General features: G+C 46.3%; 1 protein-coding gene across 2 annotated transcripts in view; it reads right to left on the reverse strand.

Moving 5' to 3' along the window:
• Positions 1 to 3,041: 3,041 nt before the first annotated feature.
• Positions 3,042 to 21,602, reverse strand: part of PARP9 (poly(ADP-ribose) polymerase family member 9) — a 39,357-nt gene continuing 20,796 nt past the window's right edge. For both annotated transcript variants that reach the window (XM_062208855.1, XM_062208850.1), the window contains exons 8-11: positions 17,514 to 17,894; positions 14,613 to 14,743; positions 13,106 to 13,280; positions 3,042 to 6,690 (exon numbers count right to left, since the gene is read on the reverse strand). In XM_062208855.1, the coding sequence (XP_062064839.1) occupies positions 6,311 to 6,690; positions 13,106 to 13,280; positions 14,613 to 14,743; positions 17,514 to 17,894 (1,067 nt within the window). In that variant the 3' untranslated portion in view covers positions 3,042 to 6,310. The remainder of the gene's footprint in view (positions 6,691 to 13,105; positions 13,281 to 14,612; positions 14,744 to 17,513; positions 17,895 to 21,602) is intronic.

The raw sequence follows: 21,602 nt of genomic DNA on the forward strand, positions 1-21,602 counted from the left end.
CCCTCCTGGGCCACAGCAGAGAGCTGGACTGGAAGAGGAGCAACCGGGACTAGAACCTGGTGCTTATATGGGATGCCAGCGCTGCAGGTGGAGGATTAACCATGTGAGCCATGGCACCGGGCCCCAAAACTTGTTTTTCAGAAACAAGTGTTTAGCCTGGTTGTTAAGACGCCTCCGTCACACATTGGAGTGCCTAAGTTCAAGTCCCTGCTCTGGCTCCAGATTCCAGCTTCCTGCTAAGTAGATCTTGGGAGGCAGTGGTGATGGCTCAGTGATTGGGTTCCTGCCACCCACATGAATGATCTAGACAGATTTTCTGGCCTCTGGCTTTGGCACCAGCTCAGCCTGCATCACTGTGGGCATTTGGGGAGTAAGCTAGCAGATGGGAGCTCTCTCTTTTTTGACTTTTCTCAAGTAAATAATTTTTTAAAATTTATTTTCAATTTCTTTGAAAAGAAAAGCGACAGAGACCTTGAATAAGCTGGTTCATCTCCAAATGATGGCAACAGCCAGGAGCCTGAAACTCTGTCCAGGTCTCTCATGGGGGTGGCAGGGACCCAATCACTTGAGCCATTACCAACTACCACACAAGGTGCACAACAGCAAAAAGCTGGAATTGGGAACAGAGCCAGAACTCAGACCCAGACACTCTAATATGGGATGCACCTGTCCCAATCACAAGGCCAAATGCCCATCCCCCAAATCTATATTCTTAATAGTCTTACTAACTTTTTAACTGTTATTACAGTTACAGGAAATAGTAAAATCTCTATTATGATAGATTTATTAGTTCTGCCTATAATTCTGTCAATTTTTGCTTTAGTTTAAGGCTATATTATCTAATTTTTAAAAATTTATTAATGTGGGGCCGGTGCTATGGCTAAGCCTCTGCTTGTGGCACCAGCATTTCATACAGGCACTGGTTTGTGTCTTGGCTGCTCCTCTTCCAAACCAGCTCTCTGCTATAGCCTGGGAAAGCAGTAGAACATGGCCCAACTTCTTGGGCCCCTGCACCTGCTTGGGAGACCTAGAATAAGCTGCTGGCTCCTGGCTTCAGACTGGCCTACCTCTGACCATTATGGACATTTGGGGAGTGAACCAGTTAACAGAAGACCATTCTCCTTGTCTCTCCCTCTCTCTGTCTGTAACTCTCTCTCTCAAATAAATAAAAAGAAGATTTATTAACTTATTTGAAAGGCAGAACAGAGAAAAGGAGAGACAGAGAGAAAGAGAATGATCTTCGATCTGCTGATTCACTTCCCAAATGCCCTCAACAGCTGGGGCTGGGCCATGCAGAGGCCAGGAGCCCAGGAACTCAGGCTAGATCTCCTACATGGGTGGCAGGAACCCAAGGACTTGAGCCATCATCTGCTGTCTCCCAGGGTGCACATTAGCAGGAAGCTGGATCAGAAGCAGGGGCAGCACTGGAACCCTGGCACTCCAATATGCAACTTCAGGTCTCCCAAGCAGCTACCATAACACCTGCCCCTGCTTTTTTCTTGTTTCAAATCTTTTAAATTCTATTTTTTGTACTGTTATTTGGAAGTTATATGCTGCCTTTAGATGTTAGTCTGTTTAATAAATTTAATATTTCTCCTTTTTTTTTTTTGACAGGAAGAGTGGACAGTGACAGTGGACAGTGAGAGAGAGAGAGAGAGAGAGAGACAGAGAGAAAGGTCTTCCTTTGCCGTTGGTTCACCTTCCAATGGCCGCCGCAGCTGGCACGCTGCAGCCGGCGCACCATGCTGATCCAAAGCCAGGAGCCAGGTGCTTCCTCCTGGTCTCCCATGGGGTGCAGGGCCCAAGCACTTGGGCCATCCTCCACTGCACTCCCGGGCCACAGCAGAGAGCTGGCCTGGAAGAGGGGCAACCGGAACAGAATCTGGCGCCCCGACCGGGACTAGAACCCGGTGTACCGGCTCCGCTAGGCGGAGGATTAGCCTGTTGAGCCGCGGCGCCGGCCAATAAATTTAATATTTCTAATCTCCTCTTGTGTAATATGACTCCAAAGCGCTTAACTGTAACCACCATTCCACCATCTTACAAAGTTCATTTTTCAGAATTATATTTGGTCTGATTTTATTTCCCAAGTTAGACATTGTTATTTGTTGCTTCACAAAGACAATGATGGTTTAGATGTATCCATATTTACCTTTCTTTTTTTTAATACATATTTTATTTTGTAAGACCATTTATTTATTTGAAAGAGCATCAGAGAGCGAGGAAGAGATACAAATACAAAGATCTTCCATTTACTGGTTCACTCCCCAAATGGCCAAAACAGCAAGTTTGAGCCAGGCAGAAGCCAGGAACTCCATCCATGTCTCCCACATGGGTGTAGGGGCCCAAGTACTTGGGCCATCTTCTGTGCCTTCCCAGGCACATTAGCAGGGAACTGGATTGGAAGCGGAGAAGCTGGGCCTCAAACTGGTGCCCATAGGGGATGCTGCCATCACACACGGTGGCTTCACCTGCTACATCACAACGTAAGCTCCCATATTTACTTTTTTTTTTTTCTTTTACCAACATGCCTTCTTGCAGCTTAGATTTTGGTTTGGTTCTTTCCCTGCCTTTCTGAAGAACAACCTTTAAATTTTTTAAGTTCTGGGACAGGCATTGTGGCACATCATGTTAAGCCACCTCATGTGACACTGGCATCCCATATCAGAGTACTGCTTTGGATGCAGCTCCCTGTTAAAGCACCTGCAGCTCCCTGTTAAAGCAAACCATGGCCCAAGTACTTGAGTTCCTGCCACCCAGAGAGGAGACCCTGATAGAGTTCCTGGTTCCTGGTTTCAGCCTGGTCCAGCCCTAGCTGCGGAGGCCATAGTGAAATAAAACAGCCAATGGAAGAGAATTCTCTCTCTCTCTCCCTCCCTCCCTCCCTCTCTCTCTCCCTCCCTCCCTCTCTCTCTCCCTCCACCCCTCCCTTCCCCACCCTCCCTCCTTCCCTCCCTGCTATTCAAATAAATAAATAAATAAATACTTAAATTTTAAATCCCCTTAAGTGGGAATTTATTGTTAGTAAATTCAATTTTTACTATGCTAAGAGTGTCTTCATTCAAAAATTAAGGCAAAATAAAAGCTTGCTAATTATATAATTTTAGACTAACTGAATTTCTCTCAACCCTTTGAAAATATGTCTTCGGGCTTCCATTGTTGCTGTAGGTTTGTTTCTTGTTAAAACCATAACAAATTACCACCGCTTTAGTGGATGAAAAGAGCAGAAATTTGTTGTATGGGTTCTGTAGATCAGAAGTCAGACACAGGTCTCCCAGGGCTAATATCAAAGCGTTGGTTGGCAGGCTTCATTCTTGGCTGGAAGTTCTTGAATCCATTGCCTTGCTCACTCGGGAGCTGGAAGAATTCAGTTCCATGCAGCTAGAGGACTGAGGCCTCCACTTCCATGCTGATTATCAGCTCGAGCTTTGCCTAGATCCCAGTTGCTTCTCCCTGATCCTTGAACATGGCCTCCTGCATCTCAGAACCAGCACAGGACATCACATCCTTCCCATGCTGCCGTCCCTCACCCAGCAAGAAAATCTTCTTCACCTTTAAAGACTTAAGTGATTACTAGGGGCTGGCACAGTGTCCTAGTAGGTAAAACTGCCGCCTGTGAAGCCAGCATCCCAGATGGGCACCGGTTCATGTCCCAGTTGCTCCACTTCCGAACCAGCTCTCTGCTATGGCCTGGGAAGCAGTAGAAGATGGCCCAGGTCCTTGGGGCCCTGCACCCACATGGGAGACCTGGAAGAAGCTCCTGGCTACCGACTTCACCTTTGCCCAGCCCTGGCCGTTGTGGCCATCTGGGGAGTGAACCAGTGGATGAAAGATCAGTCTCTCTCTGTCTTTCTCCTTCTGTGTACCTCTTTCAAATAAATACATTTTTTTTTTCAAATGTGATTAGCCTGGGCCCTGATAATTCTGAATAATCTGCCTATCTGAAGGGTAACCTCCATGGCATCTACAAGTCCCTTTTGCCATGTAAGGCAACATATTCACAGGTTGGGGGGGGGGTCAAGGTGTGACATTGGCATGGCAGGAGGAGCCATTATTGTGCTTGTCCCAGGACTGTCACTCAGCTGTCATTCTTTCAGAGATGATTTGGCTGTACCCTGGCTGCTTCAGGATCACCCTTTTGGTGATCTACGGTTTCACTATATTTCCCGCTATGGCTTTCTTATTTACCTCTTTAATTTTTATTTATTTCAGAGACAGACAGACAGAACTCCCAATCTCTGGTTCATTCTCCAAATGCCTGCAAAGGCCAGGGCTGGGCCAGCCTGAAGCCAGGAACTGGGAGCCCAATCCAGGTCTCCCACCTGTGTGGCAGGAACCCACCTACTCGAGCCATCCCTCACTGCCCTGCCAGGGTCAGCAGTAGCAGGACGCTGGAGTCAGGAACACAGCCAGGACTTGAACCCAGGAATTCTGCCAAGCAGCATCTTAACTGCTGGGCCAAACATGCACTCCTATGGATTTTTTAGTTATCCTTGTGAAAAATGCCTCACCTCCATTTTCGTTTAAAATTTTTATTAAACACATACCAGGTTTTTCAAATCCATCCTTTCACTCTCAGCTCTGCACCACCGACCTTGTGCCCATTCAAGTGGACATCCCAGTCCCCATGTCCAAGCCTCATCCCTGCAAACACTCATCCTTTGGCTGTTAATGCTGACTGTGGCATAACGCATTTGCAAGACGAGGCGAGAGACCTAAGAAAGAGATCAGACCAAGCCCTGGAAGTAGTTTCAGAGCTGTTTAAGCAGGACCTTTGGGGACTTGGGGTACCTAGTGGATGGCTTAAGAATGAGGAGCACAGATCCAGCTGGCCCATCCCTTTGGCCCTGGGATCCCCCACTTTGTAAGATGGGCACAGCTAGAGGAGGGCTAGATAGGAACATCTCAAGGAAGAGGCCCGTGGCAAGGGAATTCTCCAAACAGGGGCCCACGGGAGAGCCTCTTCTGTCCAGGACCCAAGAGCAGTAGCATCCGAGACAGTAAGCAGCACGCTTCTTTCGAGGTGGAGAACACCAGCTAAGGCGTGACAAGGAAGGTGCGAAGACGCAAGGGCAGGACAGTCGAGAAGTACAGAGTGGTATGGATTTGAAAACAGGCAAGGCATGCATAGTGAGATTATCTGACTCTCACATTGCAAATAGAACTCTGAAGTCAACGTGGGCAGTCACAGTGGATTCAGCCTTCATAATCCTCTGCCTAAAACACTCTTCTGTCTCTGTTCCCTGTTGGCTCTAAACCCTCTGACCTCAGCTTGAATGTTGCTCTCTCATGGAGGCCTTTCCCCAACCCTCGATACCACTCCCCCCTCTTCAGTTTTCCCAGAGACTCTGTAATTCTTTTATTACACATCCTCTATTTGTCATTCCATGGCTGCCCTTCTAGTCACTTGGACTGAAGGTGCATGAAGACATTTGTCTCATCCACCACCATATCCCCAGCACGCAGAGAGTAACGGAAGTATACCTGGTGATCAATACATTTTTGGCAAGTTAATAATTTGGTTTCATGGTGCTTGGATGGCATTGCTTGAAATGGCTTCATACAAGCAGAATATCAACATGTCGATGTCCTTCCACTTCAAATGATTTCATCTTGCACATAATTTTTCAGAGCCAATGACATGGACAAAGGTGATTTATATGAATATGTAGAACACTTTATAAGATTCTCTGGAGGATCTAAAATCATTCTGTTGTCCTAACATGTTATCCTATCATCAGTCTAGAAAATCAAAGGCTTGGGTTATAAACTAGAAAAATCTCTTTACGACATATAAGATATTTTTGCTGTTATCTACTGTAATGATGATTCTGCAGGAGATGAAAGAAGACCTGAGGAGGAGTCATAAGAGTGTTTTTGTTGCTATCTACACATTGGGTCCTGAGAGACGATGACAAAGAAGCAGGCACTAAGATGTTGGTATGTGACCGGTTCTTTCAAAAACCAATCAATCCAAGTTCTTGGGCCCTGCACCCCATGGGAGACCAGGATAAGCACCTGGCTCCTGGCTTCGGATCAGCGCGGTGCGCCGGCCGCAGCGCGCCTACCGCGGCGGCCATTGGAGGGTGAACCAACGGCAAAAAGGAAGACCTTTCTCTCTGTCTCTCTCTCTACTGTCCACTCTGCCTGTCAAAAAATAAAAAATAAAAAAATAAAAAAAAAACCAATCAATTCATACAAATAACCCATTTGATATATTCAAACCACTCTTTTAGAGTCATTGATGGTGTCACTGTTCGGTTAGTTCCCTGAAATCAAGGCCTTTCCAGGTCTTAAAATGAAGTGGAGATTAATCAACAGAGCTGCCACTTGGGAATTTCTCCCGAGGCTGCTGTGACGAGAGCATCGTTGGTTCTGATGAGTAATCCTGTGAACGCACATAATCCTGCGTGCAAGTCCACAAGTACAGGGGCATAGCCTGTATGCCACTAAAAATAACGAAGATTTCAGGGTTGGAGACAGAGTCAACCACGCTGTCGTGATTATCTATGGTTCCAGGATACAGTGGTGAGGGGACAATGTTTGACCGATGACCCTCACAGAAGGAGCCTGTCAGTACTTCAGCCTCAAAAATATAGATGAGTTTATCTTTGACAGGGGTACTCTTGATCTTGTCTGCCAGGTTTTTGAGTTTCTTGGTGAAGTATATACCAGCTCCATATCTGGGGTCTGATAAAAGGAAAAAAAAAAAAGATTATTATGATCCTGTGAATAAGATTGCCTGTTTGGCTATTAATAAATTTTCTCTCTTCAGTTTTCTATATAACCACCTCCTCTTGATGCCAAGTCTCTGTGTGGATAACAAAGGCATTCAAAGTTGTTCCTTTGAGACAAGCTATCATTGACATCATCAACACAATAACATCTGACATTCACTATACCACAGCAGTTTATAGAGAAGTTAATGGTTTTCAGATCATTTTACATTGATTGGGTTCAATGAATCTGTGACTTAGATAGTATCATTATTTCAAATATGTAAATTCTGAGATTCCAAGAGATAATTCATGTCAGCATTATCAACTAAGAAGCCAACAGAGAGGGCACAGTGGAAATTAGAACATTTAGAACTGTTTCTCTTAGAACACTGCCTGACTTCTGCATGCTACAACCAGGGATATTTCTAGAAATCTGGACTGTGGCTTGAAAACAGCATCTAGTAAGAAAAGGCAGAGTGTGTTTCAAACTCATGGATAGCACCACAAGGGAAAATTTGTCAAAACAGGCGGAATGTTGAGCATGTAAAATGTCGATGTGCCTGTGCCATTGTTTAGGAAGAATGGCTTTGGATTTGGGAAGATGGACATTGTGGTCAGCAGGGAAGTATTCTGTCCGGTGGGGCAGAGAGAGTCATCAGTCCTCATTGCAGCCTGGCACGCCACCTCACCATTCTCCATATGCCTGGATCCAGGTTCATGCTCACCAGGCAATTGAGGGACTGTGATACCCAGGAGGATGTGCCCTAGTCCCACCACAGGAAGTGAATCACATTGCTTGTGATTTTATTCTCTTTCTGGAGAATTGAGAACACTCAAAAAGCTGAAGACCAAATTCTAGACCTCCAGGTAACATAATGCCTGTTCAATGTCCTTTCTTTATTTGAAAGGCAAAGTGACAGATTAGGGAGAGGCAGAGGGGGAGAGAGAGAGGGAGGAGGCAGTAAGAGGGGGAGGGGGGAGAGAGAGAGGGAGGAGGCAGTAAGAGGGGGAGGGGGGAGAGAGAGAGAGAATCTTTCATCCACGGGTTTGCTTCCCAAAAGGCTGCAACAGCCAGGTCTGGACCAGGCCAGAATCAAAAGCCAGGTACTCTATCTGGGTCTCCCACTTAAGTAGCAGGGGCCCAAGCACTTGCACCATCATCTGCTGCCTTCCCAGGCATATTAGCAAGGAGCTGGATCAAAGGAGTCCAGATTAGAACTGACCCTCCGATATAGGATGCCAGTATCACCAAGTGACAGTTTAACCTGCTGCCCCACAACACCGATCCTGGAATGTCATTTCTAACATCATTTGGAGGGGAAAAAATGTAACACTTCTTTTCATAAGGCCAAATTCTCATTTCTTCCCTGATTGCTTCCCTTCCTCTTTGTAGTTACATGGGACCTAAGCAAACACTGTTGGAGGCTCTAGAGCGACACTGAACAACAAAAGTGCAATGTGAGTCACACAGATTGCCTATCAGCCACATTAACAAAGGTACAGAGGGCGAAGAGAAGTGACTGTCACCCATCAGTCTCGGGTCAGGCAGGTGTCGCGTGCTCAGGAGCCACGGCTGACTGGCAGGGACCATACTGAACACGAACAGTGCCCTCGAAAGCTTCAGGACTGACTGATACGCGGCACTGCCTGCATGGGGACAGATACAGGGCAACGTTTGCAGCAAGCAATATTCTGAGACAAAAATCACAGATTTTCTTTCTGAAGAGTTTCTTCCTGTTCCTTGTTCTTCCACCCAGGAAGAACTGGCCACTGATTACCTGGAGGCAAGAAGGTGATACTTGGAGCAAAGTCAATTATATCTGACACTATCAATGTATGGGATAAACAATACTATAGGTATATAAATGTATAGTATAAATGATACCATACATGTGTGTATGTGTGTATATCTGTGACACACTGCTATTTTTATTCACAGAAGAGAAAATGGCCTTGAAATTCTGGCTGTGAGGTGGAGTCTTCTACATTTGAGGACATGAGTGGGGAGCATGAGAACCAGGTCAACGATAGATCCATAAAGAAAACAAGTCTTAAACCTGAGTTTTGTGGGACTATAGCGTGCTTGCTAAAGTTACAGTTGTAACGAAGGAATGGAGGAAGAACAGGGCCACAAAGGAAGAAGCACCTCGTTGGGAACGTAGGGGCTGGGGAAGGGGCCAATCAGGAGGTGTCATTGACACACGTATTGAAGAAAGAATAGGGGTTTGTGTGGCTCCAAAGGGCGAGGAGCGCAGGCATTCCACACACGAAGGCAGACAGGCACGAGAGCACACCGCATGTTTAGGAAACCCTCACAACCTCAGCGGACAGAGTGCCAAGGAACAGAGTGGGTGATGCGCCTGGGGAAGCAAGGTGGGGGCTAGGGCCTTCTGTGCTCTGCAAAGGAGTGGATTTTTTACCTTGTAGGCAACTGAGACTACAGATGCAAAAAGCAATAATGTCAGTTTTTAGCATGATAATTCTGATGATCCAGGGTAGGTTAGACAGGGGTGTGTTTTGAGGCAAGGAAAGAACCTGATAGTAGTCTAGGCCAAAGGGAAGAAGAACTGGGGCAACAGGAGCTAGAAGTGAAGATGGGTCAAGACCTTGATGAGATTGGATCATGAGGACTGTGGGTAATCGCCTAAATACAAAGGTGAGGGAAGGAGGAAGAGGGGTTACAATGATGTTTCAGGCTTAGGAGGCCTGGTAGGTAGATGGTGATGGCAGTAGACAACTTAGGGAATATCCGAAAGCAGAGGGCTTTCCTTAGGGAAAAGCATGCCCAAGAGGCTGGTGTTGTGGCGCAGTGGGTTAACTTGCCAGTTACACTGCCAGCATCCCATATCAGAGTGCCCGTTTGATACCCAGCTGCTCCACTTCCGATTCAGCTCCCTGTTAATGTACCTGGAAAAACAGAGCAAGATGGCCCAAGTACTTGGGTCCCTGCCACCCATGTGGGAGATCCAGATGGAGTTCCAGGCTCCTGGCTTTGGCCTGGCTCAGCCCTAGCTGTTGTGGCCATGTTTGGAGTGAAAGAGCAAATGAAAGATTTCTCTGTCTCTCTGTCTCTCTCTCTCTGTGTGTGTTACTCTGCCTTTCAAATAAATAAAATCAAGAAAGGAAGGAAGGGAGGAAGGAAGGAAGGAAGGAAGGAAGGAAGGAAGGAAGGAAGGAAGAAAGAAAGAAAGGAAGGCAAGCAGGCCAAGAAAAGAGTTGTTTGAAGTGCCTGTGGTATAGCTGTCCAAAAGACAGTCGAGTACACAGACCTGCCCAGCAGGCAAGAGGTAGGGGTTTGTAAGTCACCATCACAGAGATAGGAGTAGAGACCATGGGAATAGGTGCAACCACTGAGGGGGACACTGAAAAACACTTCTTTCAGAACTTGGGAAAGCACTTAACTTACAGAGACTGGGCAACAGATGGATGTGGGAGATTATAAATTATAAGGGCAGGGACTGTGTTTTTACTACTGCTGTATCTCTAGCATCTGGCACAGGGCCTGACTCACAGAATATGCTTAAAAAATCCTTGTTAACTGAAAGAACAAACCCAATAAAGAAATCACAAGTAGACAGGCTCCTTCGTGCTGTATTCAACCAAGTCCCACAACAAGAGATGAACTTGGAACCGGTTGGACTGCAAACACAGATAGGAGAAGAAAACGAAAGAGGAAGGTCCTCTGCTTTGTGGGTGGCCATGTAAATTGGCTCAGGATCTCTTAATCTGGAACATTTCAGCATTGAAAAAAGCCCAGGGCTTTTATACTCCAAGTGAGATCAGCTTCAGTGGTGACAAGACCAGTGTCTCCCAGCCTTGTCCTGTGCAGTCTGCTGAGGTTCTCAGCACTCACTGGCATGGGTCCCATTATGGACAGGGTCTTCTCACTCCATATGTGGTCTGCATTACCTCAAAGCAGAGGCTGTTGAGCTAAGGGTCAGGGAAATGGGCAGGACACAGAGGCTAACAGGCTAGAGACCAAAAGCGTGAGGCATAATGCTAGATGGAGACAAGGCCTTTGGCTTGGTTCTAAAGAATAAACATCACCAGAAGCAAACAAGCCTCAGGCCTGCTGAAGAAACCACATATCTGGCTGCAACAGCCTGAGAACATTCTAGATCATCAGGCAGTCCTAGCTCCTTGGTGGGCAGTGGGTGTGCAAAAGGCCAAGGGCTCCAATACATAAAGAAGAAAGAAATTCCTTGAGTACAAAACAAGGGTCTTACTATACTCCTAGACCATGGAGTCCGCATGATTCCTGTCCAGCAACACATGACAAGTAGTTTGGGCTGGGAGCTCTTATATGTTTTCCTTCTCCCTTTTTAAAAAGGGTAATTTGAGGGGCTGGCCTTGTGAAGTGCAGGTAAAGCCGTCATTTGTAACCTCAGCATCCATTTTGGGTGCTGGTTCTTGTCCCGGTTGCTCCACTTCCAATCCAGCTCCCTGCTAATGGCCTGGGAATGGCAGCAGAAACTGGCTCAAGTGTCTGGGCCCCTGCTAACCACATGGGAGATCTGGAAGAAGCTCCTGGCTTGTGGCTTTGGCCTGGCCCAGCCCCAGCCGTTGTGGTCATCTTGGGAGTGAGCCAGTGGATGGATGATCTCTTTCTCTCTCTCCTCTCTCTCTGTGGCTCTGACTTTCAAACAAATAAATCTTTTAAAAAAGGGAATTTCTTTATTATACACATTTCATGGTTTTAAAGATTTATTTTATTTATTTGAAGGGCAGAGAGGAAGGGAAAAAGAGAGCTTCCATTTACAGGTTTACTCCCCAGTGCTGGGGCTGGGCCAGGCTGAAGCCGTGAGCCTGGAACTCCATCTGGGTGGCAGAGGCACAAATACTTGGGCCATAATCCACTGCCTTCCCAGGCACATTAGCAGGGAGCTGGAATGGAAACACAGCAGCTGCTGGGACTTGAGCCAGCACTCTGATATGAGATGCTGGCATTGCAAGTGGTGGCTTAACCTGCCATGCCACAAAGCCAGGCCTTCAGAAAGGGAATTTTTCTTGCTCCTTCTCATAAAATTATATATTCAAATTATATATTCCATTGGTGTAGATACCTCCAAAAATTTTTTGGAAAATATGTATAAAAAAACCTACCCATGGATTTGAAACATCTTTTAATTCCACTTTCCATGAACATTTTTGAAGTCTCCTCATGCCTTGCCTTTAAGCTTAAAGAGCGAACTGCCTGAACTTGAGGCTGCTGATGAGACTGGGTAAGACTCTGGGGCTGTGTTCCTTGGGAGGACGGTGTGAGTCTTAGATGTTTCGGGAAGAAAGATGTATTCAGAAAGATGTTGGGTAGGCAATTAGCAGTGTCTGTCCCAGGACTGGAAAGAAGGTCCTTGCTAGACTTGGAAAACAAAAGGACAAAGGATGATCTTATCGAGGGTAGTTTAAGTACGGGCAGAGGATGGGGCTTGCAAAAAAGTCAGTCCAGGTGCGAATGGAAGTTGCAGACTTTTAAGACTTCGGTAATGAAGGGACCACACTAACTGTCACTAACGTGGTTCTGCTCAAATGACTTGTCAGTGGGGATCCACTAGTTATACCCACAGCCATTGTCTATGTTCGATTTTCACCCCAGTTGTTGCTTATGTTCTCTGTAGGACAAAAATAGATGATTTCCAGACTCTGCTTTCTAGAAACCAAGTCTGTTTTCATGGGCTGCACAGCAAGCTTCATGCTACATATTTTGAAAGACAAAGAAGAGTCACAGATGTAAAGGATCAGGCAAAGTGAAGCTGCACCCCCAGGTACCCCTGCAAGATTATTGCTGAAGTTCTCGGCCTCCTGGGGAGACGTGGAAAACCAGAAGTTTTCACTGGTGACTGGAGAGGAAAGGGGACAATACAACAATGAAGCATGCAATATTTTTGTGCAACTGAAAAGAATTAAGGAAGCTGTACATAGAACTCCTACGGCTGAGAAGGATCTCATGACGTTATTCACCCCCCATGCCAGATGATACTGAATTCATGCTCCAGTAGCCGCTGGAAATGAGGAGGAAGGAAGAGGAAAGATCAACTTTCTAAGACTTAGGGCAATGCCCTTTTAGTTAAAAGAGGAGGATAGTCTGGTGGTGTTGACAGTAAGTGTGTTGAGATAAGTAAGCAAAACAAGAAAAAGCCCCAAGGTGCTCTCTGCAGATAGGACTCAGAAACACAGCCATGAGATAAACAGTGAGCCATGGATCTGACTGCTCATACATTCCTCAACGTAAAACCTACCATCAACAAAATAGATGACCCTTTCCAAGAGACTTCACCTCTAAATCCCAGATGCAAATGATCCCTTCCCCACAGCCACGCATGCTACTAGTAATAGCCACTTGCTGATGCCTGCCCACCAGCCCCCAAGGAAAGAAGGCTGACACCTACCGCTGGGCATCGAGTACATTCTGTGAAAGCCAACTCTGCATATCACATCACAGAACTGGTGTGGGACTTGCTGGAACAACTTGTGGCTCACAGGGCCCCCACGCTTTCTCTCTTCCATCATTTTCTTCTTTCTTTGGAAGGCAGCCATGAGAACTGCATTGGCGATCTTCTCCATCTAAAACAAGAAAACGACAGAGACTGGAGAGCAGCTGCTGAAGTGGCCCCTCACACTGCAACAAAAATGAAGGTGCTTGCTGCACATTACTTTGGGAGCAGTTTGGTTCTCATTAAGTTGCCTAGAGTCTCTCCTGCCCCGATCCTATTCTTGATTGACTCCTATCTCTTCCAAACTCTCTGCTCCTGCTTTGATAAATTCGCTTAAAAGAAACCGAGCAATCACTATGTGCTTGGCACTGGTAGTGAAATGGGCACTAACACAGGCAGGGTTTCTGCCTTCTTTAAAGCTCAGTTTAGTGAGAGGTATTAAGTAAACAATTTTAATACAGTGTACCAAGTGCTATTCCATGCCTTTTATTTTACTCAAAGCTGGGCAGACAGCTGTTTCCTGGATCTTGAATCCATGCCCCCGTGTGTCCTAACATGACTGCTACCTTCTGGTTCCATCTGTACCCCACGTGCCTGCCCTCCTTCCAGCCTTACTCCTAAGAATCCAGGTCAACAGTCAACTGAGTTAGAGCCATCAGCAGGTGAATGTCTCTTATTTTTATTATTTTTTTTTAATTTGTATGTATCTCATAAATACAACATTAGGAGCATAGTACCCATACTCCCACCCATTCCTGCGTAGTACCCGCACTCCCACTCCTTCCTCCTCCCTTTCCTGTTTAGTTGGAGAAAGAAAAAGCACAAGAGGGGCCAGCGCTGCGGAGTAGCGGGTTATGCAGCCGCTTGCAGTGCCGGCATCCCATGTGGGCACTGGTTCGAGGCCGGCTGCTCCACTTCCGATCCAGCTCTCTGCTATGGCTTGGGAAAGCAGTAGAAGATGGCCCAAACTCCTGGCTCCTGGCTTCAGATTGGCACAGTTCCGGCTGTTGCAGCCAACTGGAGAGTGAACCAGTGGATGGAAGACCTCTCTCTCTCTCTGCCTCTCCTTCTCTCTCTTCTTCAAGTAAAATAAATAAAACTTAAAAAAAAAAAAAAGAATGGAATAAAAAAAACTAAGAGAACTGTTCCTCAAAGGTCTAGACAATGCTGGTGAACTTCACTTTTTTTTTTATTTTTTTGCCCAGCCGAATGCAGGGCAGAATGCAGGCCGCGGCTTGAGAGAGGCCCACGGTCAGGCCAGCAGGCCTGGCCGCGCTGGGCTTGGTCTGCCTCTCGCCCGCCCCAGGGCATGCAAGAGCCAGCCCGGAGCTCCAAACGGCCCCAAGTCCTACCTAGAGGCTGAGGCCGGCCTCTGGAGGCCTCAGGCACACTGAACTTCACTTTTGACTACAGAGCCAAGTGAGTTTCTAGCAGGTCAAATCCTGCCCAGGAGGACGTCTACCTTTAAAACCCGCAAACCACATTTTTCAAACTCTTTCCTTCGGTCTTGAGATATAGGCATGGGTTGTCTCAGAAATGTGATATTTTCCTTCATTTCCTTCTGGATGTTTGGTTGCTGGCCAGTCAATTGTCCTAAAAAGGAGGAACACAAAACTTTGTGTCACTGCTCTGTGAGACAGAAAAAGTTTGTGGAGACGCTGAATGAAGCACATTCGAGAAATTTGGAGGAAGAGATGAGCTGGTTTGACTCACAGGCTTCGTGTTGTCCAGGACAGCGCAAGGAGAGGCTATGATACTGCAAGGAGTTTCAGGATAGTATAGGAGGCTAAATAATTTGTCTTTGAATGATTTGGATCTTGAGGCGGAGAGGATATGATTAAAAAAACAAAGGCATGAATGACAGCCATCCTCCAAAAGCAACGCTGCGATGATGATATAGAATTATAAGAGAATGTAATAGGAAATGTTGGGATTTCTAGCCAGGATGCCTACCTGCAAAAGGAGACAGGTATAATGGAAAACAGGAAGACTGTTCACATAACACTTTAAAATTTTCAGAGATTTCGCACTGCGACCTTGTTGGAATAATTACAGCACCAATAATCCATAAGGAAATTGGAGTTCAGAGAAGCTGAGTAATTTGCCCAATATCACACAGCTAGTAAGTACAGATCTAGGAGTGTAAACCTGGCTTTCACCAGTGCATTCCATGAGGAAACAGGACACCATACTTGGAACATGTATCACTCACACGTCCTTCAACCAAGATGAGCAGAATTTGGAGAATAAGAGTCTATGGTGTCGTGTTTTCCTCCCGCCCTCCCTCCTTCCTTCCCTCTTCCCTTTCCTTCTTTCCTTCTTTCGTTGTCTCCTTGTTTTTTTTTGTTTTGTTTTGTTTTTTGTTGTTGTTGTTGTTTTGTTTTTTTGACAGGTGTCTCCTTGTTTTTTAAACTCAGAGGACAACGTGGTTTTGTTCAGGGTGCTTCTAATTGAACTAAGTACACAAACAGACAAATGAAACACTCCCCCGTCCCCAACCCCCAAAAGCCTTGGTTTCTCTTGGGCTATTTTCAGTTGCTATACTGAGGACACGAAAATGACGGAATCCCCAGGGTATTGTCTCACTGAGTGGGCTCAATTTGACCACGAAAAGAAGGTGACAAATCCAGAGAAACTCACTAGAGAGTCAAGTTGTAAATCTGAGAAAACAGAAGGGACAGAACTCTACTAGAGGAGCTCAGAAGCCAGGAAGAGACTTTCAGAGCTCTATTTAAATGTACATTAGAGTTCAACATTTACCAAGCTCTGATTAGAGGCCAGGAACGTGGCTGGCCACTGAGAACCCGAACGTCCACCCACCCCTGCTGTCCGAAATGCTCACTGGGAGAGTAGTAAACAGGCCTGAGTTGGGGTACAGCGGGTTAAGCCTGCAACACAGGCATCCCAGCAGGAATTTCCTATCAGAGCACTGGATTCCAGTTCTGATCCAGCTCCCTGCTAATGCTCCTGGGAAAGCAGTGGAAGATGACCCATGTACTTGGGCCACTGCACTGGCGTAGGAGACCCCGATAGAGTTCCAGGCTCCTGGCTTCAGCCTGGACCAGCCCTGGTCATTGTGGCCATTTGGGGAGTGACCAGCAGATGGAAGAGTCAGTCTCTCTCTCTGTGTGTGTGTGTGTGTGTGTATCTCCTCTCTCTAACTCTGCTTTTCAAATTTAAAAAAAAAAAAAGTTTTTGAAGTAATGCTGATGGTGGGAACAGAGCCAGAAAGCAGCATATAAAAAGTTATGATATAGGGGCCAGTGATGTGCCTGCAACACCAACACTCCATATGAGCACTGGTTCAAGTCCCAGCTGCTATTTTTTTTTTTCTTAAAGATTTATTTTTTATTTGAAAGAGCTACACAGAAAGAGAAGGAGAGGCAGAGAGAGAGAGAGAGGTCTTCCATCCTCTGGTTCACTGCCCAGTTGGCCGCAATGGTCAGAGCTGTACCTATCCAAAACCAGGAGAAAGGAACTTCCTTTGGGTCTCCCATGTGGGTGAAGGAGCCCAAGGACTTAGGCCATCTTCTACTGCTTTCTCAGGTCATAGCAGAGAACTAGATCAGAAGTGGAGCAACTGGGACTCGAACCAGTGCCCATATGGGATGTAAGCACTGCAGGCAGCGGCTTTACCCGCTATACCACAGCACTGGCCCCCAACTCCCTGCTAATGCACCTGGGAAGGCGGCAGAATATGGCCCAAGTGCTTGGGCCCCTGTCACCTGTGTGAGTGTCCTGGATGGACTTCCTGGGTCCTAGCTTCAGCCTGGCCCAGCTCCTGACTATTTGGGGAGTGAACCAGTGGATGGAAAATCTCTCTCTCCCAGTTTCTCTCTCTGTGTCTCTCCTTCTCTGTCACTCTACCTTTAAAGTAAATAAAAATAAAATTTAAAAATGCATGACCTGGGGCCGGTGCTGTAGTGCAGCGGGTTAAAGCCCTGGCCTGAAGCGCCGCCATCCCATATGGGCGCCAGTTCTAGTCTCGGCTTCTTCTCTTCCAATCCAGCTCTCTGCTGTGGCCTGGGAGAGCAGTAGAGGATGGCCCGAGTTTTTGGACCCCTGCACCCACATGGGAGACTCAGAAGATGCTCCTGGCTCCTGGCTTCGGATCGACACAGCTCCAGCCGTCGTGGCCATTTGGGGAATGAGCCAGCGGATGGAAGACCTCTCTCTCTGTCTCTACTTCTCTCTGTAACTCTTTCAAATAAATAAATCTTTAAAAAAATTTGTGACCTGATAGATAACCAGAATGGTTCGCTTTCTCCTCTCTGCTATTTATTTTCCACATCCATGCATGCATACGCACACCCTAAAAAGGCACAGCTGGGAGAGCTGACATTCTAACTCGGAAGTTACTCACTCCATAAGCTCCAGAGGGCTTGCTCCTTTCTCTGTGCCACTTCCTCCTGAACTTCACACAGCACACGTTCGATGTTCATGACCCCCTCGATGAGGCCAGCCTGGGCTCCTTGAATCTCCAAGCATGCCCTTCCAGGATGGATAATCTCACAGATGGAGATGCCTAAGTCTTTCTGAAGCTGAGCCAAAAGGTCATGTTCCTTTCTGCCAAGGTAGAAAATGTGGTTGTTCTCGATGGTCTGGCGGTCCTGCAGGGCCAGCAGCCTTTGGAGCCACGCCTGTGCTTCACTCATCTGCTCCTTGTTGGATCCCATCAGATCGATGGCAGGAGACTTTGCCTCAAGCCCGTTTTCTCTTTGCTTTTCTCTTGTCCCCTTGGAGTCTGAAACAAGGACCAGCAGTAAGCACAGAAGGTTGGCAGGTTGTAAGATAGTGTGGCCCATAACCCCACCGCTGGTGTTGACTGGATATCCTCACCATGGTCAGCAGTCGGAGCTCTAGCTAAGCACCTACCTGTGAAAGCCGCTCTGAGTATACAGGAAATCTGAATGCGACGTGCACAGCCAGAGTGGGAACTGGGAAAGTGGCTTGTGTGAGGGGTTAGCTTTAGCATTTCTGGCTTCTGCTGCTCTGTGTTTGTCACCGCACAGACCGCGGATGTTAACTAAATATTACTTCCTGCTGAACAGGATTTTCCTTAACCTCTTGCTGCTATCAGGTTTGAAATCAAAGATCTCTGAAAGCCATACATGGAGTTCAAGGAGTGAAAATCATTTTGAAAAAGTTCAACATGATTTTTTTTGTTAAAAAAAACATGTTTATAATTGAAAATGGGGAAATTATCCAAGTATACGGAAGACAGAAATGCCTGTGACTCCACTGTTCTCATAACCTATGTGTGGGTGACAGGAAATCATGGGCTGCGGCTAGTGAAAGGGTGGCAATGGGTGTCCTCCTCCCCATGTCCACAGTAAGCACTTGGAGCTTATCTGCTGCTGCCGCGGCTGCTGCTGGTAGACATGGTATATCCCAGCAGAGGAGGAAAGGGACCTGACCTCAACCCACCCGTGTGTGAACCCCCCACAAAAAGTAAAGATAAATATACATATAGGTACATGGATATATTAAAAAAGGAAGAATCAGGGCCAGTGCTGTGGTGCAGTAGTCTAATCCTCCGCCTGTGGCGCCAGCATCCCATATGGGCGCCAGTTCTAGGTCCTGCTGCTCCGCTTCTGATCCAGCTCTCTGCTATGGCCTGGGAAAGCTGTAGAAGATGGCCCAAGTGCTTGGGCTCCTACACCTGCGTGGGAGACCTGGAAGAAGCTCCTGGATCAGCTCAGCTCTGGCAGTTGTGGCCATTTAGAAAATGATCCAGCAGATGGAAGACCTTTCTTTCTGTCTCTCCCTCTCACTGTCTGTATCTCTACTCTCAAATAAATAAACATACAAACAAAATCTTAAAAAAAATCTTTGGCCGCACCGTGGCTCACTAGGCTAATCCTCCGCCTGCAGTGCTGGCATCCCATATGGGCACCAGTTCTAGTCCCAGTTGCTCCTCTTCCAGTCCAGCTCTCTGTTGTGACCCAGGAAGGCAGGGGAGGACGGCCCAAATGCTTGGGCCCTGCACCCACATGGGAGACCGGGAGGAAGAACCTGGCTCCTGGCTTCGGATTGGCACAGCACGCCGGCCCTAGTGGCCATTTGGGGGGTGAACCAACGAAAGTAAGACCTTTTTCTCTCTCTCTGTCTAACTCAGCATGTCAAAAAAAAAAAAAAAAAAAATCTGACCTGACTTGCAAAAAGGGCAGTGGACTACTTGAAAGGGAAAGCAAAGATGAACCAGTAACTAGAATATATAAAGAATTCCCTCAAATTATTAAAAAAAAAAAAAAAAAAACCCAGGGGCCAGCTAGGCAAAAAAACCAAAATTCACAGAAAAGGGCACACAGATGGCGTGAAAAGATGTGAAAAGATGCTTCTCTTCATTGGTAATCAAGGAAATGAAAATCACCCACCAGATTGGCATGTTTGACCATATCAAGTGTTGGGAAGCACGCAGAGCAACTGAAACTCCTATATGGTCATGATGGATAAAGAAGTGGATCAAGCACTCACATTATTTAAAGACAATTTTACACTGTATATCATATGTGTACATGTTGGTAACAGCAAAAGGCAGAAATAATCTGATGACTATTACAAAAACTATGGTAACAATGAAAACGAATAAACTTTAACTGGATGAATCTTAGAAACATATTTTGGGGCTGGTACTATGGCATAGCAGGTAAAACCACTGCCTGCAGTGCCGGCATCCCATATGGGCACCAGCTCAAGTCCCATCTGCTCCACTTCCAATCCAGCTCCCTGCTAATGTGCCTGGAAAGCAGTAGAAGATGGTCCAAGTGCTTGGGTCCCTGCACCCGCATGGGAGACCTGGAAGAAGCTCCTGGCCCAGCCCTGGCCATTGCAGCCATTTGGCAGTGAACCAGCGGATAGAATACCTCTCCTCTGTCTCTTCCTCTCTCTCTCTGTAACTCTGCTTTTCTTTCTTTCTTTTTTTTTTTAAGATTTATTATTTATTTGAAAGAGTTACAGAGAAAGGAGGAGAGGCGGAGAGAGAGAAAGAGGTCTTTCATCTGCTGGTTCACTCCCCAATTGGCCACAACAGCGGGAGCTGCACTGATCTGAAGCCAGAGCCAGGAGCTTCCTCCGGGTCTTCTCATGTGGGTGCAGGTGCCCAAGGACTTGGGCCATCCTCTACTGCTTTCCCAGGCCATAGCAGAGAGCTGGATCAGTAGTGGAGCTGCCAGGACTAGAACCGGCGCCCATATGGGATGCTGGCACTGCAGGTGGTGGCTTTACCCGCTATGCCACAGCTCTGGCTCCACTCTGCCTTTCAAATAAATAAATCTTTTTTTTTTTTTTTAAAGGAGGAAACACATATTTAAGTGGAAAAGTAAGTTGAGCACTTAATGTGTTCTAGGCATTGTTTCAAATGCTTTACATGTATTCTTTTATTCAATGCTCATATTCCTATGAGATAGGTACTACTTACAGTCCCAAATGATGAATAAAGAAACTGACTTCGGCTTAGGTAACTTGGCCATAGTTGTAGGAGCAGCTGGTGGTAGCCATGAATCTAGCAGGTGTGGGTGTCTCACTCCAGTGCTCACACAATTCTGCTTCCCAGTAGTAATCCTAGGACAATAGTACCTGTCTCCTGATAGTGTAGTTGGGTGGTACCAGCAGCTATGAAAAAGTACCAGGACAGACTTGGTGTAGAAGTAAGAGGGAGAGGAAGGCTTCTGTGTGAGTAAAAATGAAAGCCCATGTTTTAGGCACATAACATGTGACAGGGGTTTTTCAACTAGAGGAATGCCTTTTTTTTTAAGCCTTTATTCTGCCTTAGAGCTTATACAGCTGTATAGGAGAAAATGGAAACAATGGTAATGATATTAATTCATTCAACATTATCATGAGAGAAGAATTATTCCTCTAGATAAATAAAAATGTTCAGACCACTATAGGATAGTTTTCTAAAACCCAACATTTAATTTCTAACTATTTACTAGCTAAATACTTCTAATGGAAACATATTTCTCTGCCTTCCTAAAATTTAACTATTTTGATCATCTGAACTGATCATTAGCTGTTATTGTCAATTATTTCCCTATGCTATGTAACTCCTTTACAAAGGTCCTGAGATATTACTGAAGTACAAGGTGACAGCTGCCCCATCACTCAGATTAATGACATATAGTTCTTGGTGGGTTACTCTTCTGTATGACCCTCCTCTAAAGCCCCTCCTGGTATCCAGCCACCCGATACTCCTGCACTGCACTTGTTTGCTCCCGTGGGTTTTCTTCACCTGGGGTACACACCCGCCACCACCATCAACTCTGGCCCACGAAAATTCTGCCATCTTTTAAGCCCAGCTTAAACCTATTCTTATGCCTCATTCTCCAATCCCTTGCAGTTAGAAGGACTCTCTTCCTTCTCTGGACAACCTTGTGTATTTGTCCATCCTCATTCATTGTTTATCCCATGGGACTTTTTTTTTTTTTTTTACGCTTTGCATCTTTACCCA

This window comes from Lepus europaeus, chromosome 2 (genome assembly GCF_033115175.1).
Source record: "Lepus europaeus isolate LE1 chromosome 2, mLepTim1.pri, whole genome shotgun sequence".
In the NCBI taxonomy this organism is placed as follows: Eukaryota; Metazoa; Chordata; class Mammalia; order Lagomorpha; family Leporidae; genus Lepus; species Lepus europaeus.